This window comes from Zootermopsis nevadensis, unplaced genomic scaffold (genome assembly GCF_977971745.1).
Source record: "Zootermopsis nevadensis isolate Lab colony 2312 unplaced genomic scaffold, Znev_1.0 Znev_ptg000016l, whole genome shotgun sequence".
Classification (NCBI taxonomy): Eukaryota; Metazoa; Arthropoda; class Insecta; order Blattodea; family Termopsidae; genus Zootermopsis; species Zootermopsis nevadensis.
Window position 1 is genome coordinate 15,010,947 of NW_028259148.1, and position 24,156 is coordinate 15,035,102.

Genomic DNA, 24,156 nt, shown 5'->3' on the forward strand with positions numbered 1-24,156 from the left:
ATTCTGCTATGAACAAAAAAACCCGTCCCTAGCTGATGATTGTCATTCCCCTTTCCATAGAAAAATGTAAAATTGTCCACTGGGATCGTGCCCTCCCCTTCCCATCGCACTTCCTGCACTGCCACTAAGTCTAACTTATAATTCCCTAATTCCCTACACACTGATTTCAGTGCCCCAGCCCTATAGAGGCTCCTAATGTTCCAGGTACCAAATCTCATGTCCTTTTTCAATTGCCGTGGTCGTGCCAAAGAGTCCGTCCTGATCCGAGGCTTGGTTGATTTTTTCGTAACACATATTTTTTTTAAAGGTGAAAGGTTGTTAGCCCTACACCCAACCCCCAACCTGGAGGACCAGGGTATCACTCTTAGTCTAGCGCATCTCCTTAGACCTGTCCGGCTTGGGTGACCCTACCATGAGCCGAAGCTCAGGCCGGCATAGCCCTAAGGGTCATTTGAGCACGCAAGCCTCCTCACCCGGCAGATTGCCTTCGACAAGGTGGTGATACCTTCGAGAAGGTATATAATAATATAATATATTATAATATAATATAATATATATTGTGATTGACGGCCAATTTTAATATATTTTTAATACTACTGAGAATCGTACAAAATAAATAGTTGCTAATTGTTAAAGTGATTGGTACATATATTTAAAAATGGAATTTAAGAAGTTAACTATTAGGCTTATCGATTATTCAATTTGGATATTAAACATAAAAGGAGCCAGAATTAGCACAAATGTGTCTTGTATACCACTAGTGGACTACAGTAAACAAGACGAGAACAGATATTTTGACAGCAGAGAATGACTAATTATAATCATTAGTCAAAGAGATACAAAGTACCTGGGAAAAGTTTGCCCGATAAAGGAACGAGTTTTTCGACTACCAAAATGCGTTTAGCCTCACGCTCCGGCCGCTTTACGCTCGGTGCTCATTGGAACACGATGTTGGGTGGGCCCCAGGCGTGGTGGCAAAGAGTAAAATCATTCACTATTACGTAAACATTATTTTAATTTTAATAATATATTACTATTATTACGAACTTAAAAATCTGTACTCCTCCCCCAATATTGTCAGGGTGATTAAGTCGAGAATAATGAGATGGGCAGGGCATGTAGCGCGCATGGATGGGACAAGAGGTGTGCACCCGGTATTGGTCGGGAAGACTGAGGGGAAGAGACCGCTGGGGAGACCTAGACGTAGATGGGAGGATAATCTCAGGCGGGATCTATGGGAGATAGGAGTTGAAGGAGACTGGATTTTGTTGGCCCAGGACAGGGTCCGGTGGAGGGCTTTGGTTAATTCGGTGATGAACCTTCGAGTTCCGTAAGCCATCTGGTTGGTTGGGTCCACTATTTGGGAAGCCTGAGGGGAAGAGACCTCTGGGGAGACCTAGACGTAGATAGGAGGATAATCTCAGGCGGGATCTATGGGAGATAGGAGTTGAAGGAGACTGGATTTTGTTGGCCCAGGACAGGGTCCGGTGGAGGGCTTTGGTTAATTCGGTGATGAACCTTCGGGTTCGGTAAGCCATCTAGTTAGTTAGTTAGTTAGTTAGTACTATTATTACAATCAACGTCCTTTCATTGGCAGTGGATATCTCCCGCTTTCGGAAGTTGTGCTGAACTGTTGGGACTTGTACCAATCTCCCATCGCGATAAAGCCAGGATGTTAAGTTCCTATCGTCGTGAGAAGCCGACAGACTTCTGCTGTGTATTTAGCAACGCACGCAGCCATGGGAACTGGCTCCAGGGGGGAGGGGGGAGGATGTCGGAGAAGGATAACTGCAGAGGACTGGCCACTCGGACACTCACAAGTGTACAAGACTTTTCACTTTCAACATCAATCAGCTGTTTCTATAATACGTCACGTTACACAAAGTAAGTGCATACTGTTCTTATTAACACTCGGAAGCTAAGGCAAAACTGGATTATGTCACAAAATGTTTCAGAGTAACACAATTGAAAAAATTTCTGTCTTTACAAGGTGCAAACAGATTTTGTTGAGATTTAGCCGACTTACATTTGTAAATTAAAAATTAAAGCGGGTTTGTAATATTGTAATTCTGTGTGTGTGCGTTCTTCCTTTCAACATTTTAACCGATGGACGGATTTTCAAAAAATTTGGTAAGCAAATTTGGAACTCCGACCTCACAGGTAATGTTTTTTTTAAATTTCCTAGAATGGGTAATAAAAATATGGGAGGCGCACAAACTTTTGATGTGGAAACGACACTCAGTACAAAGTATTGAAATCACAAATGTTCTCTGAAATGAATCCAATGTGTGTTGCTGTTCAGGATGTAAAAACAAAATATGCATGCAATTTGTTTCTCGGTTTGATAACTATAACTAACTAATAACTTGGCACGTCAAATTTGGTACGGAGATTGGTCACAAACATGTCTGCGAACTATTTACGTAAGTTGGCAATAACAAAGATGGCGACAGTGAGGAACTTTGAGGTTATGCGCGACAATTTAAAGCAGAGAAACTCTGTACTGAATCAGCAAGTTCTTCCCAAGCAGAAAACTAAGGCCAATAATAATAATAATAATAATAATAATACAGTTTCATCTGGCCTGCAAGCATCCGAGTTATGACGGCAACACGCCTGAAGTTTTTTGCTGCTTGTGGACCAATTAAACAATTCATAATAATAATAATAATAATGTCTATGACATTTAAAATTACAAGCAAAAATATTATCACACTATCAGGAGGCGATCCTATGACCACCCCCTGGGACGGACTAACTCGACCAGCAAAACAATCGACGAGGTAAATTACATTTTTGTCCAATTACAATTTCACGTCAGCTAAATATGACTAAAAAAAATAATACTTACGGGTTTTGCGACTAGGTTTTAAGACTTCTGCCATGATTTTTTTTTCTGTGTTGAAGCTTGTGATGAGAAGATGCTAACTTAATTTTAAATTACTTAATCACGATATTATTCAGCTGACTGTAAAATTTCCGTTCGTAGAACCAGGACATGCATCAACTTAAAAATAAAACCCAGCTAATTAAACTTTTCCAGAGCCAGGTTAACGTTTCTGTAAGATGAATTTTCACGCCATCTAGTGCACAGATCAAGAATGAGTGGAAATACGTCACCACTCCACCACACGTCGTCTTGACACTGTGTTTAATCAGCACCAAAGACATTTTGTCATACCATCAACAGCATGGCTTATATAAAGTAAATCAGTCCCACTATACGCCATGTACACGCTTAGGGGGAGAGGTGGTATAGCTCCTACTCATTCTTGACCTCGGCACTAGATGGAGGTGAGTGCCAGAACCGGTCTGGACGCAGAGGCTAGATATACGAGACAAAATTATCCCAATGCGTAAAATTCACAAAACTCAGCGTATCGGGTAAAGTGATAAGAATAAATGGAGCTCATTGACCAGGTTCACACTTCAGCCACTCCCCCCCCCCCCCCAGGGGACTACATGGACCGGCTGAGCAAGGGTGGAATGGACAAATATGCTTTTAGCTCTGACCCACTCATGCAGCCCCTTCGGCCCACCCGGCACAAAGTTACTCGCCTCAGCAAAATATTGCAATATTTAATATCGCAGCGTGAGCACACACGACAGCAGCAGGCAGAGATAATGGCGAAGCAGGAAGCTCCGGACAGTTGAACAGAGCCGGTGCGTATAGGAAACAGGAAGAACGTGACATTATTATCTACTTAATCCCGGAGCTGATGCTGTCAAATGCATGCATTTAAATGCAACTCTGAGGCACAAATACGAGGCTCGTAAGCAAATAAGACCTTCTCAAGAAAAGATAAATTTTCTAAGGCAAAATAAATTGGAGAAAAATTACATTGCGCTGAGCTTCGTAGATTTTACTCTTCACAGAAGATAATCAAGTGAAAGAGGACGAGATGGGCGGGGCACGTAGAACGCATTGAATCTACGAGATATGCATTCGAAAGTGTAATCGGAATGGAGGAGGGTTTTGTTAATGACAGTATATGGTGGCACCTGCCACATACAATCGGGGGAGCATGTCTGTTTTACATTCTCGCACCAACTACATGTTTTTTCTGTGTTTAAACGTTTGATTACCGAATTCTTTTCCCGTGAATGAAAATCATACTAAACCCATAATACACTGTGTGCGTAATTGCAGAGATTCTGATTATTAAAATTGTGTTAAATATTATTAACACTTTGCTTTTAGGAGTTAAGTCATTACATGGCCGTACCGGAAGCCTGATGTAACTAGGATTAACGTAAATGACATAATATCCTTTTCGCATTACTGCAGTTTTGCATTCAAAATAAACAGCGAAAATTTCCCTAAGCGGCAACAAGCAAATGATCTTTCTGGTGGAAAATCACTGTGTTCACTTTTAGGAGGGCAGTGAAATTCCAAGTGCTGTTCAGGCGAGACTTGTTCATCGAAGTGTTAAGTGTGGCACATCCTCCCCGACTTACCCTACGCCTCGGATTTCAGTTTCGACATGTCAAACGACGAGCAGCTTGTAGTGTCGTCGGTGCACATGTACCCTATGGAAAACGCCAAGCTGCACCACACAGACAGGTTCGAAGTTTTACATCGGGACAACCCCACCGTGGTGCTGAGACGCGCTCAGCCCTTCCACCTGGTGATCGGCTTCTCGGGTCGGGGCTACGACCTCAAAAAAGACCTTGTCCAGCTCGTTTTCACATACGGTAAGTCTTAAGCACCTAATTTAAGCTGTTCTTCTCTCGTCCATGTTGTTCAATTACTTTTCTCGTCGTGTGGGCGCTTGGTCGTGGGGATTTCAATGCATATCGTATGAAAAGTTCTAAAGACCTTTATGGCAGCCAAGGTCCTGTCGGAAGGGCAAAGGATTCAAAGTGTATCGAGTGACAAACATGCATATTTTGTTTCATTAAAATCTTGTATCGGAATTATCAACGAAGCCCACGACGCACATAATAGAGGAAAACATTCTCTTGTTTGCCGGACAGATGGCTAGTAGTGTGTCTTTCTCGATATTTAAGAAAATACTTAGATTCTTCACAAGTTCCAAGTCACTACTCCTTGCTTCTCCCGATTAACATTCATCAAAATTTACCCCGTTACTGTAGAGGCGACCAAATTATTGTTCACAATTATCATTTCAACATTCATTAGTAAGAGAATAAAAAAATTCTCCGTTCTCGTCACCAAGTTTTCATTGCTTACCACTCTTAACGCGTTCACCCTCATTCTGTCTTTATCAGAAAGACGAGTGGGCATTTCCTGGGTACCTTCTAACAAAGCGATGATCTTTCTTCCCCTGAAATAGTGTCTCTCACTTCTCCCTCTTTAATTTTATTTTTGCTTCTCCGCATTGCTGGGCGCAATCTCGACAGATTTTTTACAAAAAAAATTCTGCTTTCTTCGGCACAGGAAATCGCCCGAATATCATCAAAGGGACTAAAGCGATCTGCACTATGAGCGACAAGCGAAGAGAGGACGTCAAGGCCTGGCACGCGAGGACAGTGGGCAAGGACGAGAACTCCATGAACGTGGAGGTAAAGCCGCAGTAAGAGTAAAGTGAAATAAAGCCGTCCCGCTACACGCCACGCAGGTAACTTCGGGGGAGAGGAATTTATAGCTCCTATTCATTCTTGACCTCGGCACTAGATGGGAGTGAGTGGTCAGCTTCACGCCCCGGCCGGCTTTACCCCCGGGAAAGGACCCCGGTACCCATTTGGATAAGAGACTGGGTGGGCCCCAGAGCCGGTCTGGACGCAGAGGCTAGAGGAAAAATCCTCTGCCCCCGTCGGGGATCGAACCCTGGTCGTCCAGTCCGAAGCTAGTCACTATACTGACATGAGCTATTCCGGCTCATCGAAAAAGACGAAAGGGGGAGGGAGGGAGAGGGAGGGAGTGTGTGTGTGCATTTCGTTATACCTTAATTAGAAGATAGAAAAGCGCCTCTTAAACGTCGATTATGTATTTTATCCAGAAGCAATTGATACCTAATGTGACAGGTCTCGTATTCTGACGTCTTATCTACATAACTTGTTGTGTTCGCAGGTGTCCACCCCGCCTGACATACCAGTTGGCTTGTGGAACCTTTCAGTTGAGACTAAGCCACAGGATAACCTAAAAACACAACCTAAAGTTTTTACCTATGATGACAAACTTTACCTCTTGTTCAACCCATGGGCTAAAGGTAAGATAATTTTCATTGATATTTTTAAGGGACCTAAATTATTTCATTTGTAATTAATTTACTTAATGTCGCCGTCAGTATCTCAGACCACACATCGTAGAATTATAGGATCATCAAAGAATAAAAAATACAAAAGGATGTGGAAGGAAGCCTCTTCGAATTTGAATGAAGGTTCTGTGGACGCACACAAAACTGGACCGACCATTGGTTCGAAATCCCCTCGAGTCATGTATGTCTGTCCGTATTTCTCTGTTGTCCCCCTGTAGAAACAACCTTTGCCACGGGCTCCTCTCCCGTACAGGGACACTTAGCAAAAATCTAAACTGATTCATAAGTTCGAAAGTATTTCTCAACTAGAACAGGTCAGAAATACTTTAATCCATCTGTTCCCGCATGTTATTTACATGCTCAACCCACAGAAATCTTCTCTTTTAATCGTACTGATAGTATCACGTCACGTGTACTGTGTATATATATACGATCCATCATCATTTATTTTCAAAAACCCTTCCAAGTCTTTAGCCATTAATTAAGATTAATATTAATAATATTATGAGATTGGCAGGTCATGTAGCTCGCACGGCGAATAAGGGAAATTCACAAAACATGTTAGTCGAAAGAACTTAAGATAAGGACCAATTTGGAAGTACAGGAATAAAATTTAGGATAATATTAAAAATTATTTTAAAGCAAAATGTAAGAGGATGTGAAATACACCCAGCTGGATAGTGACAGGCTTTTGTTAACACATTAATGAACTTCTTCATATGTTTCGTACATGATAGTTTGTTTGTTTGTTTGTTACTTGTATGATTACTTTGCCAATTGTGTTAAGTAACGCGCTGAATCACAAAATTCCTGTGTTTCAATACAAGTTTCAGATCAGTACCGTATTTCGTAATGTATTACAATTAGAACGCGTTCAAAAAGCGTTAATGTGGTGAAAACCACTGGAACATTATTACCCCATTAATATTACTGATCGATGCGTTTGATGTGAATTAGTTCAGTTCATATTCACTGTACAGAACAGCCGATGTTTTAGTGGTGAGTTCAATGATGAAACAATTTAATAATAACAGATACATGTTATAGATAATAGCAATGTTTTACAAATAATAAACCACGAAATTTTATCACGACTTTAATTCTCTGAGTCACTGGCTGTCAAAAACAAATCGTAATCCATAAATACCGTATCAGTCTGACACACGTTTACACACAACATAAAACCCAGCACAATCCCTGGATGATTATTTACAACTGACAGATTGGCCACAGTGTTCTATTCTGTTAATAAAAATGCAGACACTAAAATATACAGGATGATTTAAAAGTTGCTCGACCCAATCCTGATACATGTTCTATTTAAAAAAAATCGGTAATTTTCTTACGATAAATAAATCAAGAGAGACGAACACGTAATATACATCGCTGTATCTCGGAATTTCATATAAAATGTCAGTCAGAAATGGAATGAAATGTAAAAAAACACTTTTCAGACGTAAGATTGATTATGATTTTAAAACTGGTATTGACTTTGAAGCCGAAGCTCGCCTAAATAATATTTAAGAATTCAGTCCGTACCGCGAAGAAAACACCACACTTCACCATTACAAAGATCGACTTGTTAACGCTGTTTAAGGAAATAATCGCTGTTTATTCTGATAATTAATTAACCCTTCGCAGCCGAAGCTCGTCTAAATAGCATTTAAGAATCCAGTCCGTACCGCGAAGAAAACACAACGCCTCACCATTACAAAGATCAATTGGTTAACGCTGTTTAAGGAAATAATAGATTTTTATTCTGATAATTAACCCTTCGAAGCCGAAGCTCGCCTAAATAACATTTAAGAATTCAGTCCGTACCGCAAAGAAAACACAACTCTTCACCATTAGAATGATCAGCTGGTTAACGCTGTTTAAGGAAATAATCTTCGTTGGCACATAATTATAAGAAACTCGTAAATAAAAGATGAAGAGTTATTAATTATTAAAGCAGACGGTACATGGCCTTTAAAGGGTTAGAGAATCCAATATCAGTGATGACGCTTTCTGTTAAACAAAAGGCAAAGAATTTATTGACTGGTCGAGTGCCGATAAACTTTCCAATCGCCTTTGCCGTGACTCTAATGCTGATGTCTGACCCAGATGATCAGGTCTACATGCCTGACGAACGTCTGCTGGACGAGTACGTGCTCAACGACATTGGGAAAATCTGGGTGGGGCCCTACGGCTCCTCAAAGGGCCGCGAGTGGATATTCGGTCAGTTCGACGCCGTAGCCCTTCCTGCCGTCGACCTTATGATGAGCAGAAGCAACGTGGCCCCTGTGAACCGCGGCAACCCAATCTACGTGACCCGCGCCATATCCAAGTTGGTGAGTACACTCAAGCACACTGAGTTGTTACTACAGGCAACTCTCGGTTTACGAACGAGTTCCGTTCCAAGACGTTGTTCGTTATGTGTATCTTTCAGTTCCTATGCTTATCGTATACGTTAGCAGTAATTTTAAAGCATTAAAACTATGTACTAATTATCGTATAATAATTTTGTGATAATTATTGTAATAAATACATTTTTTAAAAGTTTATTTATTTAAATCTTACAATTATGTTTGGCATTTCTTTTTATAAGGAACTCTATCTATTGGCGACTTTAAGAAATTTTGAATGAATTTTGACGTTCGTTATATCGAAAGTTAGTAAACCGAGAGTTGCCTGTTTAAGCTGTCTTATTATGTAACCCAGCAACAGAACGAATCAATTAATTCCATTACTCATCTCAACATTTGGGCCGAGAATGTATCAGATTGTGGAGTTTCGTCATTTATACGCTTAACAAAATTTTATTAGGTTAAAAAATTAAGAATGGAGGATCATGTCGGATGAGGAAGGTGAGTTGTGCTATAAAGTTTCCATCGGAAAACCTGAATAAAATACTAAAAAATCTGGGCGTCGATGAAAAGATAATATTAAAGCCGATCAATTATTCATCGTATATGTGAGTGTGCAGACTGGGTTAATCTGGCTCAGGATAAGGTCTAGTGACGGGATTTTGTGAACACGGTAATGAACCTTCGTGCTCCATTAACGGCGGAATATTTTCTGCAAGTAGATAAAGGCAAACCGAACCGGGTGGGTGGGAATACAGAGCCGTGGCCTGTTTTAATGTGCTATCCCAGTATTCGCCGGGAGGAACTGGGTAGATATGCTAATTGATGTCCCAGTCAAGATTCGAACCGGACGTTTCCTGAGTAGAAGTCAGAAGGACAGTCAAGGACGCAAGTTTCATCGGCAATTGCGCTGTGACACGTGTCTCGAGTGGTTACCGACGTCAAGAGTTTGACCCAGAGGAGGTGGAGGATTGAGGGAGGTGTAATGAGTTCGCAAGCTGCTAAAGAACATAAAGAAACAAGAAAGGATGAAGTCGACAGCGCATGAGAATAAAAACACAAAAGAGAACAGAGAAAGAATGGTCAGAGATACAACAGAAGAAATATCTGGACCAGTGGTCGTCGTGAGTCTGCGCATCCTACGACGGATGTCAGTTTGGTGTATTTTAGGATTATAAAGTTGATTTTAAAACCGCCTATCCTACTAAAACAGACACCTTTACAGCATGCTCCACAAATACTTCACGAATGAAGCTGTCACTTTGTTCCGTCGCCTTTCCGGGAATCTCAAAATCTTATAAAATTAATTTACATGTCGCAATTTTACATTTTCGGACAGTGATTACCCCTCAGAGTTTCGAATAATTGTCACGTGGGTAATACTGATTTAAATTATAGATTATTAAGATATGGAGGTCTACCGCGACAAAATATTAATTGGAAGTTCCCGGAAAATCGATCATTTATTGGCTATTATGTTGGCATTCGTGTTTGCATCGGCGGTAAACGGGCTGCTTTGGTGAAGCCCCATCAAAGGCCAGTGGTTATGCAGCCTGTGAGGGCGCTGAAGTCTCCAGCTAATTAACAAAATGTTGAGGTCGCATAGCACAATTGTCCGCCTTGTCTGGTGTGCATTAACATCCGAAGCCAAAGTTGAGGGAAGGTTAGACAGAATAATTTCGGGGGTGGGGGGGAAGACCGTCTTGTAGTTGGAAGGTTCCCAGGCAGTTCCCGCTCGTCCTTCGGATAAGGATACATTTATTTATGGTTTTTAGCGACTCTTTTTAAAGCAAAAGCTCGTATAAATAATATTTAAGAATTCAGCCCGTACCGCGAAGAAAACACCACACTTCACCATTGCATAGATCAACTGGTTAACCCTTTTAAGTCAAAGCTCGTCTAAATATTACGTATTTAAGAATTCAGTCCGTACCGCGAAGAAAACACCACGCTTCACCATTACAAAGACTAACTTTTTAACGCTGTTTAAGGAAATAACAGCTGTTTAATCGGAGAATCATATGAAACCCATAACACAGAATGAAGTTCTTGATAGTTGAAGCAGGTGGGAAAGGAATTTGCTGATGATTGCAGGTAAACTCGAATGATGACTTGGGGGTGCTGCAAGGAAGATGGAACGGCAATTATGAAGACGGCACAGCACCAGCTGCGTGGACAGGATCCGTACCCATCCTGGAAGAATACCTGGACACGGGCACTGAGGTCAAGTACGGCCAGTGCTGGGTGTTCGCGGGCGTCGTTGCCACCGGTAAGACACCCAAGAAGTGCTATCGAGTGGTTAGCACTCCTGCTCTGTATTTGGCAGGTCTCGGGTTCGAAGCTCAGTCCGGATACCGGCTGTACTGACAGCTTCATCCGCTCTAGGAAAGTGCTAAGGCCTCGAAATCTTCCATCACCATCCCTACCAGTCCATCACTCACAACCACACTCTCACAAGACGATGAAAGGTAAAGTTATGCCTAGTGTTTAACTTAGCACCACGTTGTGCGGAAGAGTTCACGCATTTCTTAATCTCCACGCTCGATACAGCGGAATGGTTACCTTCACGTCCTGGCCGCATTATCCCGAGGAAATAACCCCAGTGCCACTGTACGTTGTGACGAAGATAAAAATCCTGCCTTGCCGGGAATTGAATCCCAGTATTCCAGGATGATGTAGTCTCGTAACCGTATTGACTGAGCTACCGTGGCTCCCCCACTTAAGCAAGAATTTTTAAATATTCCAAGAATTAGTCACAGTAAAGGTCAATAATATTGATACAGGGTGTTTACAACCAACCGATGTCGGTCTTCTGGGCGTTAAAACCTTAGGTGCATACCAACGTTTCAACGGAATATACTGCTTCCATCTTCAGGAGACCACGTGGCGTTACAATCCAAAAGATCGATCTCAAATATCACAATATTACAAGTCATGGCCTAAAAACATTGATTCGAACAAAATAAATACAGCCTTCAGTTGATGCTAATAAGTATCAACTTGAAAGGGTGACTTGTAAAATGTTATTTTATAAATCGCCACTTCCATCAACAAACAATTCTTTAATATGGATTTGTCGTGGAGGCATTAATACCTGTCCCCCTAGTTCAAACTTCTATTAATTTTCATCTGTGGTGTTTGTGACGTCACTGGGTCACTTGAATTGAAAATCTGTGAAGACGGAATTAAAATTTTTTACAAGCAACTACGCGTGCCGTGATCTCTTTTGAAAATTTCTTGGATTCGCATGTTTAAAGCGTATACTGAATCTGTAATTACACAAAACAAATTTTCGTCGCGAACTTAAGAGCAGAATACAATTCGCGTCCTACATCCTTAAAATATTTTTTTAACTTATTCTCCCATTAACACTTACGTATCGAAACTAGTCCCTTCTCTTCGTGAGTCAGGCAAAAATTCTGTACGCATTTCTCATTTCTCCCATCCATCTTGAATGCACGAACGATGCCATTCGTCTTAATTTCGTCATAATATTGAGTTTCTTCGAGCCATTTTTCTACGATTCAAAAATCCTCCTCAGGACACTGTCAGTTCTCTCCGAGCGACAATCTAAATACAGTCGATGCCTCTGAACTGCTTCAGTGTGTCGTGCTTTGGGCATCCCTTGCCGAGTGGTGTCCAACCTTGTATCTGCCCACGACGCCAACGCGTCCCTTACCATAGACCGGTACTACACGGCCGACATGGAGATGCTGGACTATGACCCTACAAACCCCGAGGGCGACGACTCAATTTGGAACTATCACGTGTGGAACGATGTGTGGATGGCGCGCCCCGACCTCCCCAAGGGCTACGGGGGTTGGCAGGCGATCGACGCCACCCCACAAGAAACAAGCGACGGTAAGACCCGTCCCAGTTTGTGACTTAACACGGTTAACCCTTTCCACGCTACACACGAGTTACCGCGTCACATGTTTGTAATACACAACGCAAAATATTAAAGCAGGGGTTGGAAAAAGCTTTGTGCTTGGGGCCAGATGTTGTACGTGACGGAACAATTTCTCAGAAATGACGCTAGATGGCAGAATGTTATTTCAAAAGTAATGTTACCATTAGGAAGCTTTTGGAATTACTTCTAAGGGGGGGTAAGAAATAAGAAACATATTCTGCTGAATTTTAGCTTTTCCATTAGTACAGCAAAATACCTTGGAATAAGATCACCCTGTATTAGTAATTAATTTGAGCAGACGACGAAGGTGCAGTGACCTACTTTTTGGCAAAGCAAATGAAAATAGTTACTGTGTTTGCTAGGAACCATAACATAGGAAGTTCTGTAAACATCTGGATTTCTATCTTTAGGCTCATTGCTTACTTATTATTATGGATTTTGACAGTAATTCCACTATATTGTTAAGCACGAATCAAAATTAATATAGGACGATATTTTTAATAGCATAACGCGTATTGAAACCACAGGAAATAATTACTTCAGAGAACTGCTACCGTGTGTACAACATTCACTGATCCAAAGTGGTCAAATTTCAGGGGTGTACCAGTGCGGCCCGGCTTCTGTGGAGGCCGTCAAATGCGGCGCAGTTGGTTTCAATTACGACGTGTCTTTCCTTCTGTCAACCGTAAACGCGGATCTGGTGCGCTGGAAGGAAGACGATTCCAGCGAATACAATTACTCCAAGATTGACTCCAACAAATACCAGCAAGTATTATGACTGCTTTTGGACATGAGTTCAGGGCTCAGAGTTATTCCCTCTTCTGTTCAAACTTCATTAGTCTGAGGGGGGGGGCCCTTTGTCCTTTGTGCAAAGTGGGAGAACTTCAATTCTCTCGCGCCTCCCCTTCTGCTCCGAACCTCAGTTCTTGGATTATTATTATTATTATATTTATTTAGTGTTCTGTCTGAGGACAGGTCCATATGAACAGGATCCTTCCATCCTTTTCTCGGACTGGGAACTGTTCATATACGTTCTTGGCAGATGATCCAGAAGTGGTTTGCCATTGCCTTCTTCTGTGTGTGAATGGAGTAATTGTTGGGATGCCACGGAGGAAAACTCCGTGTTGCCTAGACCACGGCCTTGCCCAACACAAGTTATAAATTCGAACCCGAGACCCCAGGATTACAAGGCCAGCGTTCTAACCGCGTGGCGTGTCATTCTGTCATATTTTGTGTTAAAGACGATAGAAAAATTTATTGATATATAAGGGATGATGAGATGATTTTCTCCATCTAGTGGCAAGATTAAGAACGCGTGGAGCTACATTTCCGCTCCTCCATACGCCTGCATATCGTGGTGTTTAGTTAAGTGCAAGGAACTACTTTATCTCTACCTTCCTGGCATGAGGGCACAACATAAATGATCACGAAGTGGAGAATTAAGAAGGAAAATAGAGACAAACATTAGGCTACGTAATTTCATGTTCATAAAATTAACTCCACGGACCTGGGATCTTCAGAGGCAAATAGCTGGTCAGATGGAAAAATAATTGCCACCCTTAGGTAACTAGAAAATTCATTTCTGTGTTCGCAAGAGCCAACCACTGGCCCATACTCTGAGTCAGAAAAATCCAATCCACATTCTCGCAGCATATCAAAGATAAATTTTAAATTATCCTTCTATCTAAGCCAATTTATCTAAAGTGGTATCTACGTTTTAAACTTGGCGACAGAAATTATTACGAGTTTCTCTCCTTTTGCGTGACTGTCAAATTAATATTCTGATAATTAAATCATGGAATGAATCTCGACATAACGTAGACAAATGGCTAAACGTAAAATGTGACGTATATTTGAATCTTTCAGCATTGGGCGGATGATCCTGACCAAGAAACCTTGGATATACGACCCCAATGGAGACAGAGACAGGGATGACGTCACAGAGCAGTACAAAAACAAAGAAGGTACGAAGAATTTCCTGTTTTCTACATTACACGTGCTTCGTATTCGGAGATCCAGGGTTCAGATACTGAATCAAAGGTCGGCTATCCTCTTTGAGGTGTTTTGAGACTTTCCTAACTCTCAAGGAAAATAATCGCTACCTGCGACAAATCACATTCTAAAGTATTAATTTATAACGAAATTCTCTCCACACTTAAGCACGTAAGACATCGAAAATTAAGATAACAGCGTTGCTTATCTTCATTCAATCTCCCGAAGCCAGTCCAAAAACGATATTAGAAATATTTTCTAAATATTCGTTTTACGTCTTGGCGTCTTAAGCAGGAAAGTTCTTCGTTTTCTGGAATTTATTGTTATTAGAAAGGGCTCACAATGACCACTGACCATAGTGGTCACTTCCTGAACCTGGTAACTAATCATCCACCACGTGTCAAACTAGGGACAACTCAGAGCCTCTGCCAAATGCCAAGAACAAGACCTGTTCAATGAAACCGACAACCTGAAGACGTGAATTTCAGCCCAGTGGTTACCCATCACGCTTCACTTACGCGGTTCTCAATTCTAGGGGAATTATTCGTCCGGAAGACGACGAAAAGACTGACTGGTTTAGTTGTATTCCATGCGTGAAACGAACATGGAATTGCTACAACATTAGGACAATATTCAAAACAAGACACACTCTTCGAAGTTTACTCGTGAAGACCGACCACGAAGAAGTCCGCAACAGAAGGTCCATCGTGTTTGTAGGGATCCTTGTCAATTTATGAGAAGTTACGTTGGTGAAGCAGGTACAGAGAGCTAAAGAGAGCTAACCGTGAGGTTCAGTGACCATAAACACGGTCTGAGAGACTGTCTTCTAGGCTGCCGTGGCTCTAATTTAAAGTACTATCCCGGCATATGCCTGGAAGGACTGAGGAATATCACGAAATACCTTAGATCAGGCTAACCAGTTTCCGATTCTGCTGGCAGACTGTTTTATTTTAACATTAGCAGTGACAGCCGGTATCGAAACCTGGACCATTCGGGAATTAGACCACCGAAACAAATATTCCTAGACCACACAGGTTTCCTAGTGGCTAGCTTTCTTTCTGGTCTAGTACTCAAAGGGTCTTCATTTCCTGACTCTAGCCAATTCCCAAAAACAACTCATACAACGTGAAATATCACATCAGGCATATAATTGGTAGATACAAACAAAACAATGCCTCGTTTTTATTGTAGTGACAATTTTCATTCTCAGGTACAAAAGCCGAGCGCCTGACCCTGCTGAACGGAGTTCGAGCCTCTGAGAGGGCGAAGAGGTTCTACATGCTGCCCGCAAAATCGAGAGAAGACATCGACTTCGAACTCGTAAACTTGGACGAAGTGAAGCTTGGTGATGGCTTCAGTATCACCGTTAATATTCACGTAAGTTCTTGTGAGTTCCAGTACGCCCATCGCACAGAAACCCTCGTGGATTAAGAGACAGACGAACACTGTTGTGCCACGAGCTCACTAGTATTTAAGAGTGAAGAGGCTCCCACCTGCCTCCTGTTACTCTGTCCTTGAAACAACGACGTGGTTCACGATGTTAAAGACTTACGAGTGCTGACAAAAGATTTCGTCCTGCCTCGAGCACAAACTAACCGGTAATTTGAGACAGGAAGTTGTCTCTTGCGGCCTGATTAATTTCTTTCTGTGTAATCCCACAGAACAGATCCGACAACGAAAGGTCGGTCCAGGCCGTTCTGTCTGCTGCTAGCATCTACTACACAGGAATAAAGGCGCACGTGATCAAGAAAGCGACAGGGGACTTCAAAGTCGGCCCCAAGGCCAGTAAGTGTTCAAGTTCCTCTCTTCAATTGCAGTAGATAATCTCTTAATCTTCACAGATGTCGGCGCAACACGGCATGACATAACAGAACACACCACAGAATCTCAGCGCGTCGCTACCACTGATATTCGATCTGATACTGTAGAAATAGGATGCGACTGTGGGGAGTGGATTCATCTGGCTCAGGATAGTGTGATCTTTCGGGTTCTATAAAAGGCGGGGAATTTTTAGATTACCTGAGCTACTATTTAGCTACGACATGTAGTCTCGTGTAATTCACCGACGTTTCAGAGGTGCTTACTGTTTCTACCTGATGTTGGAGGCAGCAATGACCTCTGAAACGTCTGTAATATTGTACCAGACTACACGACAGTCGCATTATTAATTATAAAAGAATGGCGTTTGTTTAATAAGGCTTCAAAACGTAAAACCAAAATGTGTGATGTGTCTTTGATTGAAGACGAAGTTCTCAGGAAAAAGAAACGTGGATCTGAGAAGAATGAAATAAGTGGAGAATGCACGATATTACGTAAGGACGAACTTAGTTTATACAAGGCACATCGTAGCTACACGAGGTTACAATGAGTCAGCCATGTGAATCGAACGTGAGAAACAGGAAATCTACCTACAAGCCTACACGGCCTCACACCCTAGAAGATCACCGTGGTCTCTGCCGTCGTGAGAACATGAAAACAAATGTAATATTTAAACCGAGCAAGTTCGCTCGGCGGTTACATCAAGTAGGGAGTGGAGAAGCTAGTTAATTTCTGAAAGACGCATTTCCCGTAAAATTTTCTGCTATTAAACTTATTCCAACCACTGTAACCGAGATAAAATGTACAATACATTCCCTCAAATCACAAAAAAAAAATCATCAGGTTATGATCCAGTAACAAGAAAATATGTTTAAAGTTTTTCAGGTTTAATTACTCGCCAATTAGCCAACATTTGTGATGTAATCACTCACTTTAGGCAGCCATTTTCCCAGACCGTCCTAAAATCTCAGTAATAAAACAATCTATAGGAAAATTTCAGTATTTTAATTACTTTTTTCCAAAATACCTGAGAAAGTTACGTGGAACAGGTTTAAGCCGTCAAATTGTTACTATAACAAAATGTTGGTCCCAGGGCAATCTGGTTTCATGAAAGGCACGCGCACTTAAGACGCGGCACAATGTGTTAGAATCTATAAACCAAAGAACGCGTGCCGGAGGAATGTTCTGCGATTTAGCCAAAGCTTTCGGCTGTGTAAATCATGAAATTTTGTTAACTAAATCACTTTTTATGGCATTCAAGGGACAGCCACAAAATGGCTCAGATCCTGTCCTAAAATAAAATCCCCTAATGACACTCAGAACATTTTTCTTTAAACTGGGGAACAATAGAGCCCAGGGGTCAATTCTAGGGTCTTCCCTTTCCATAATGTACGTAAATACCCTCCCTCCAAGAATAAATAATTTATCAAAACACATAATATTCGCTGACGTCATAACTTATACGAAGAACTCTGATGAACTCTGGACAATGTCAACCAGAGTTCTCCCTCAGATGAGAAAATGGTTCACTGGCCCTAAATCTAGATAAAAGAAAGAAATGTAACAAAATTTATAAAAGATAACTCACCACAAAACATGCCTTAGGCATTGGTTACATTGAAGGGTCATTAAAACAAAATATTTTGGTTTACAGACTGAAAAATCATATTCATCAAATGGCTCTGAAGTTAAGTGGAACCTGTTATGGAGTTGGATGCATTTTGCCTGTTCTCACTCCATGATGAAGTATGGAATAATTTGTTTGGTGGTAATTCACTTTTAATGGGTGGCGTCAAACCCAAAAATTCGTTGCAAAAATCTATTTAAAGGGATTAGAGATCTTACTTCTTCCATGTGAATAAATAATCTCATTAATGAACTTCACTCTGAACAACCAAGAACATTTTTCAAATTCTGCTGCACAATTTTGACATGTGAAATAAGCAACAGGTTCACAGGCCAACCATGCTTTCAGAAAAGTGCATTCTTTGCCAGCATCAAAATTTTCAACAGTCCGCCATCTTGAGAATAAAGTAGCATTAGAAAGGTACTTAAGCACACATTCACTTGACTTTGTTGAAGAATTCCTAAATGACTCAAAATGTTTTCAAACGTTTTCTTGCCTTTGATAGTATAAATGGGTAATATAATTTATTTGCTTTGAATGGGTGAATTTATTTGAAACAATTCATTACTTTATGTGGTTTATAACATTTTGAATTGATCTTGTATATACTTGTTGTGTTTTTATGAATTACTCCACAGCCTATTGTAATATAACCAAAGGATCCATAAATTATAATAATATGATTGTATAATAATAACGCAGAGATGACAATAATGTTAATAATTATTTAAACGAAAATACTGTTTTGTGTAGCAATATCATCTCGTTGCTCCGCGATCACGTGACAGTGGCAGCCATTACTGCAGCTTGAACGTTGTGGACGTGTCAATATGGCGAGTAGAACCGAAAATTCAACGTGTGCTTAAAGCCCTCTTAATTCCCGGGAGCGTCGCTTAATAAATATTAAGTTACTGTTTCAAAAGTTTACATTACATTTACATCGAATCACTGTCAAAATTGACTGTAAGGTAGTTCCGCCACTGTAAAATTCTCTCATTAGCCATATTGCCTACAAAGGGAATCATAAAAGTTGTATGTACTTACATGATGCAACAGCCATTAGTCTTCTGTTAGTGATGGTTGAACAGCAACACACTTAAAAGACTCCTCTTTAAAACGCACATAACACAATTACATAAACTCGTATTTATACAGACAAACAACACAATAAACACACACAAATTACACCAATTTTATGCACAACATTCACAAACATTAACCCATCGCAAACGGCACGCCACGTCCGAACAGTACAACAAATGACTGTCAACAACACGTGACTTACTGCAGCGCCTCTATAGAAAGGTACAACAAAACACTGTCAGTTGTAACAGCGACAGACTTACCAAGATATCGTTCCATTGGAACGTACAGAAAGGAATGCAAGTAAAATTGAGGTAAAACCATGAGACTATAATTGGATACTAAGTCACTCCCTCATTCCAAGATCACTTGAACATCGACATGTCCACTTAATAACACGTAATAGAACACTGTATAAATGTGGAAATCTTCGCAACGTTCGTTTACGGATAAAAGCCAAAGTTATACATAACAGATTTCAATGGAATTTCGTATTCGCGTTCAGAATTTGACGACCAACTTTAATTTTTGTTCTCAATAGTTTGATATTTCAATTCAAATTTATTATAAACTGCACAACGTATCCCACCGGCAAAGTTTCAAGGTCAGAGATTAAGTAGATAACTTAGGGCTAAGGGTGTGGCAATGTGCTGCTTGGTTAGGGCGACCGCACACCTCCTGGGGCGGGGGGGGGGGTAAAACAAAAGAACTCCCACCACGAATCTCTCACTCGAAGACACCCTGAATTGAAACCGGGTGTCTACAAATGAAATTCGTACATGACATAAATATGTATCTCACAAGGAATAGCGAGATTTCATGTTCTCACGGCTGCGAGTACGAAGATGGCTGTCTTTTGGGTTTCTGGGCCGTGTAGTCTGGTCGATGTTAACCAACGTTTCGGAGGTCATACTGCCTCCATCATCAGGGCGTTGATGACTGATTGTTACCGAATGTTATCTGCTTACGTATGTGAGTACCAGCTACTGTTTTGTCGTCCAAACAGAGGAAATGCTCCGTCTCACTGTCAAACCGGAGGAGTACCTTGAAAAGCTGGTGGAGTACTGCAACATGAAGATCTACGCTATAGCAACTGTTGTGGAAACAAATGAAACTTGGGGAGAGGAGGATGACTTCCAGGTGATGAAACCCAACCTCCAAATAAAGGTAAATTAACTTAACCTTCAAACCCCAGCCTAACACGTATTTTAACATTCGATAAAATCTGCATTTCGCCCACAGATGGGTTTCGTACGGTTTTCAGAACAAACAGCGATCAATTCGCTAAACAGCATCGGCCAATCAATATTTGCAATGGATACGCGATGTGTTTTCTTTGAGGTACGGACTTATTTTGTAAATATTATTTACATAAGCCTCATTGTACCCTTACCATAAAGACAAGCGGGCAATGCTCATAGAGTGCTTGAGAAATTATTTTTCCTAATATCGTTCTTAAATCTGTCTCTACGTCTTCGTAGGGTCACAGGGTCAAAGTCATTGATGATAGCAGAAACGTAGCTCTGGCAGATGGAGGTTAGGATCCTCACCTGCTGACAGTGGTCTTGTAGGTGGTTATCAATGTTTCAGAGACCTGTAAGACCTGCGAAACCTCAAATCTCAAATTGGCTGTTACAGATAAATGGAATCCCCGTTGCGCAGAAGCCATGCGCAGTGAGCTTCAGTTTCCAGAATCCGCTGAAGAAGGCCCTAACCGGCTGCATATTCCAGTACGCGGGTCCAGGCCTCGTGAAAAATACGCCGATACCTTACAGGTACATCCCTGCAGGGTCACTCCAACTGAACTGTCTCCAGGCGTAGCTGGATTGACTCCTGACAGAACAGTCACTTTCTAGATGCGTTTGAATCCCTGCGGAACGCTTATTAAACCGCTCCGTCCGTCTATACCCATGAAACAAATCGAGAACGGATTTTCATTAAATTTGTACGTTTCGGAGTCACTAAAAATGTTGCAACACATTCCAATTCCCGTTGAAATCAGACGAAAATAACGGGCTCTTTACATTAAAATCTACACGTGTTTCCTTGGTTACCAAGGTTATAGTTTTTTAAGAAAACGCTAGAATTTTCTATTTGTTTACTCTGTGATTTACGTGGTTGGTTAGGGAGTTACACGTCCACAAAGTCACGCAATTGATCGCTGTCAGTCACTTTATTAGGTGGTTAAATAGTCTGTTAGTTAGTTATTTTGTCAGTCATTGAATCAGAAGTTTGTTACTTGTAAAGTGAGTTAATTAGTCAGTGATTTGATCTGTTAGACTTATTAATGAATTATTCAGTCAAAATAGTAGTCAGACGCTTTGTTGATTAGCCACACGTATTATAACAGATGCGATCAACACATCCATGTGGAAACCCAATAAAAGTTTCTATTTCAGAAGTAATGTTAACTAGCCATTTTTGGTTTTGTCCAGAGATATCCAGCCAGAGGAGGAGGTCAAAGTTGAACACAGCTTCATACCCCAGAGAGCCGGCAGACAGAAACTTGTGGGTACATTTTCATCTAAGGAGCTACTGGACATCACTGGATCTGTCGAGATTGAGGTGGCTGAAGACGAGGAATAGTCGAAACCACGACAGAGCCGAAAACAAAATCCTTAGTTTGAACTTACCACGATTAATTTGATACAAATCAATGTTTGTCCAAATTTAATTCACACCTAAATATTTAAAAGTAAAACTGAACAAAAACATTCATTTTCCCCATTCATTGTATAAAATTAAATTGCCTAAAGTATTTATCTCTACATTTTTTATGAACAACAAAACATAACTTACGACGTCACCTGATCTATTCAACTCTGCACCCCCCAAATATATTTTAACGTCGCACGTAAACGTCACTTCAGAACTGTGGATAATTTAAATGTCAAGTACTCTATTACAGGGTGTTCAAAAACAATTAAGATACACTTTTTCGGTCTTTATTATTACGTACATTCTAATTAATTAGGATTATTATCATGTCTAGAGTACCCACAGTCTAAACCAGAGACGTGTCTACTCAACCGCGTTTAATATTATATTATGGAGTTTATATTCTAAATAATTATGTAATGGAGTTAATGTTGATGTTATTAGTATGTAACTTATTTCAAGTTTTTTTTTTTAAATAAGTTCATATACCTCTTCACGTTATCAGAATATTCAAAATATTACGCACAAACCAAGACCATAAATATTTCTGTACTTCGGTGGGGCTAAATTCCTGATAGGGACAGAAATTTCTCATATGTCGTCACCGTGTTTAGGGCTCGTCCTGGTACCAAGGATAAGGACCTGTGGAGCTTTGTCTCTACATCTTGTCTTAAAGGCGCCATATTTACGTACTACAACAAATTCACTTTTAACATTTCAGTTGCAGGTAGACCAACATCAAAACAATAAATATCCACAGTTACATACTTTTTTCCCCCTTTAAGTATATAGTTACGTAGTTTTAATTTTTTTTATTTTAAAAGTCTTCGACGTAATTTAAGAAGTTTAATATCCAACCCATTTTGTTATTGACATGGCTCCAGTACGTACTAAGAGATTATATAATATAACATTTAATTAAATGAATTCTTTGAACAAATTAAGTAACTTTTTGAAGTACAAATACACTTGTAACGTACGGACTACAGTTTTTTTGTTTTTAATTTTATTATCCCAAAAATTTTAATCCTACCGGCATTACAGCGACAGTTGTATTTTAACTTTTTTAAAACCTAAATTACGTCTTGACATTCTAAATGTTGTACACATTACATAACCTTCAGATTGAAATGATGTAACACATACAGCAGTTAGAAATTTAATACGGGATTTAAGTTTTAAAACTTCTCAAATCCAAGTTAATGAATGAAATTATTAAAATCTGTGCGGTATAAAATGGCACAGACTATTGCTAAGATTGAGATTAACAAGAAATCTTGTAGGGCACTGACTAGATAATAGAGTCCAGTCGTCAAAAAGTCTTGTCTTCACTTTACAATTTCTTGTCAGCTCTCAAATCTCTTTGTATTCTAATGACTGCCTGAACCATTTTCTTCTGGGTCATCCCACGTGTTTCTTTCCTTCAAATTTTGATTCTAATACCCTTCTCGGTACAAAACTTGTATATAAACGAGTTTTCAAAACGCAAAATGCTCTTTATTTACAATAAACTTTTCCAAGAATCCCAAATAAACTGCATTAAACTTCTTTTTTATCAAATTATTGCGTCTGTATAATAAAATTTTCGCTGTTGATTTATCATTATAACAAATATTCTGATACAAAATATAATAAGTATTCGATGTTTTTTTGCAATTAAATTATATAAAAAAATTAGTAGGGCAAAACCTGTGGGCCTTAATATGAAAGTGTCACGTTTGAAATTAAATATTAAATAATACCCACAAACTGTGACTCAAACATTCATCAGCTGGCAATTCTCGACTTTTACAAGAAGTATCGTCCAACTAGATGGGGCGCCGCTCCACTTACACGTGGCTTTTAGGAACTACCTGACCGTCCCCGGAGATGGATCGGTCATGCAGGAGCCAATGACCGCGCGAGGCGCACATATCAAGTCTAACCTCAAACATATCACGGTAGCAATAAATACCTAAAACACGCTGCCAAATGATATCTGCAGTCCTCGTATAACACAACATGGACGTCATGTTAATCTATTAACGCATTTTCATTAATAGAAGCATCGTGTAAAGTGTGTGTTATATTAGACTCACATAACCTAAAATTAAGATTTCCAACATTAATTTTTTTCCAAATCCATCCCAAAACATGCACTCACTTTGTACACATCGCTCTTAACGGTTAATGTGAGCTGTCTGCGATTTTTTTAAATCTGTCCGACGGCTACGTATTTCCATGAACACCAAAAACAGGCCTAAGTTACCACGCACAAAGTTCTTGTTAAATTTGTTGGACACGCAATTTCTATTAACGTTGGCGCCAAAACACGTTTTCACATCCAATATACCAATTCCTTACATTGTATGCCATACCTCATAGATGCCCAGCATCAGTAATCTCCGATATTAACGATGGAGACTTCGGATCACCACACAACTGCTGAAAGAAGTTAATAACACAGCACAATCTCCACATAAGACTCATAAAACAAGGGAAAAAATCTTGGAATAGGAACAA

At 40.3% G+C, this 24,156-nt stretch overlaps 2 protein-coding genes across 3 annotated transcripts in view; one reads left to right on the top strand and one right to left on the bottom strand.

The window, feature by feature from the left end:
- Positions 1 to 20,003, bottom strand: part of LOC110826550 (limbic system-associated membrane protein) — a 580,384-nt gene extending 560,381 nt beyond the window's left edge. The window contains exon 1 of the mRNA XM_087349748.1: positions 18,958 to 20,003. The gene's annotated coding sequence lies outside the window, so the exon portion shown is untranslated. The remainder of the gene's footprint in view (positions 1 to 18,957) is intronic.
- On the top strand, positions 1,726 to 22,642 carry LOC110826574 (hemocyte protein-glutamine gamma-glutamyltransferase). Of its 2 annotated transcripts, none has more exons than XM_087349742.1 (14): positions 1,726 to 1,884; positions 4,478 to 4,695; positions 5,402 to 5,526; positions 6,035 to 6,173; positions 8,325 to 8,551; positions 10,661 to 10,835; positions 12,170 to 12,427; positions 13,073 to 13,241; positions 14,343 to 14,440; positions 15,679 to 15,845; positions 16,130 to 16,253; positions 20,003 to 20,163; positions 20,635 to 20,771; positions 21,432 to 22,642. In XM_087349742.1, exons 1-14 carry the CDS (start codon positions 1,772 to 1,774, stop codon positions 21,580 to 21,582), a joined length of 2,262 nt encoding a protein of 753 aa, XP_087205868.1. In that variant the 5' UTR covers positions 1,726 to 1,771; the 3' UTR covers positions 21,583 to 22,642. The 2 variants fall into 2 exon arrangements, with proteins under 2 accessions (XP_087205868.1, XP_087205869.1); XM_087349743.1 differs by having other exon boundaries at positions 1,810 to 1,884; positions 4,378 to 4,695.
- The last annotated feature ends 1,514 nt before the right edge of the window (positions 22,643 to 24,156 follow it).

Excerpts from the sequence above, each read along its gene's own strand:
- LOC110826574 (XM_087349742.1), top strand. The coding sequence starts at position 1,772 with ATGTCGGAGAAGGATAACTGCAGAGGACTGGCCACTCGGACACTCACA. Across the intron at positions 4,696-5,401 it reads CCAGCTCGTTTTCACATACG|GAAATCGCCCGAATATCATC; the intron begins GTAAGTCTTAAG and ends TCTTCGGCACAG. Across the intron at positions 16,254-20,002 it reads CAAAGTCGGCCCCAAGGCCA|AGGAAATGCTCCGTCTCACT; the intron begins GTAAGTGTTCAA and ends TCGTCCAAACAG.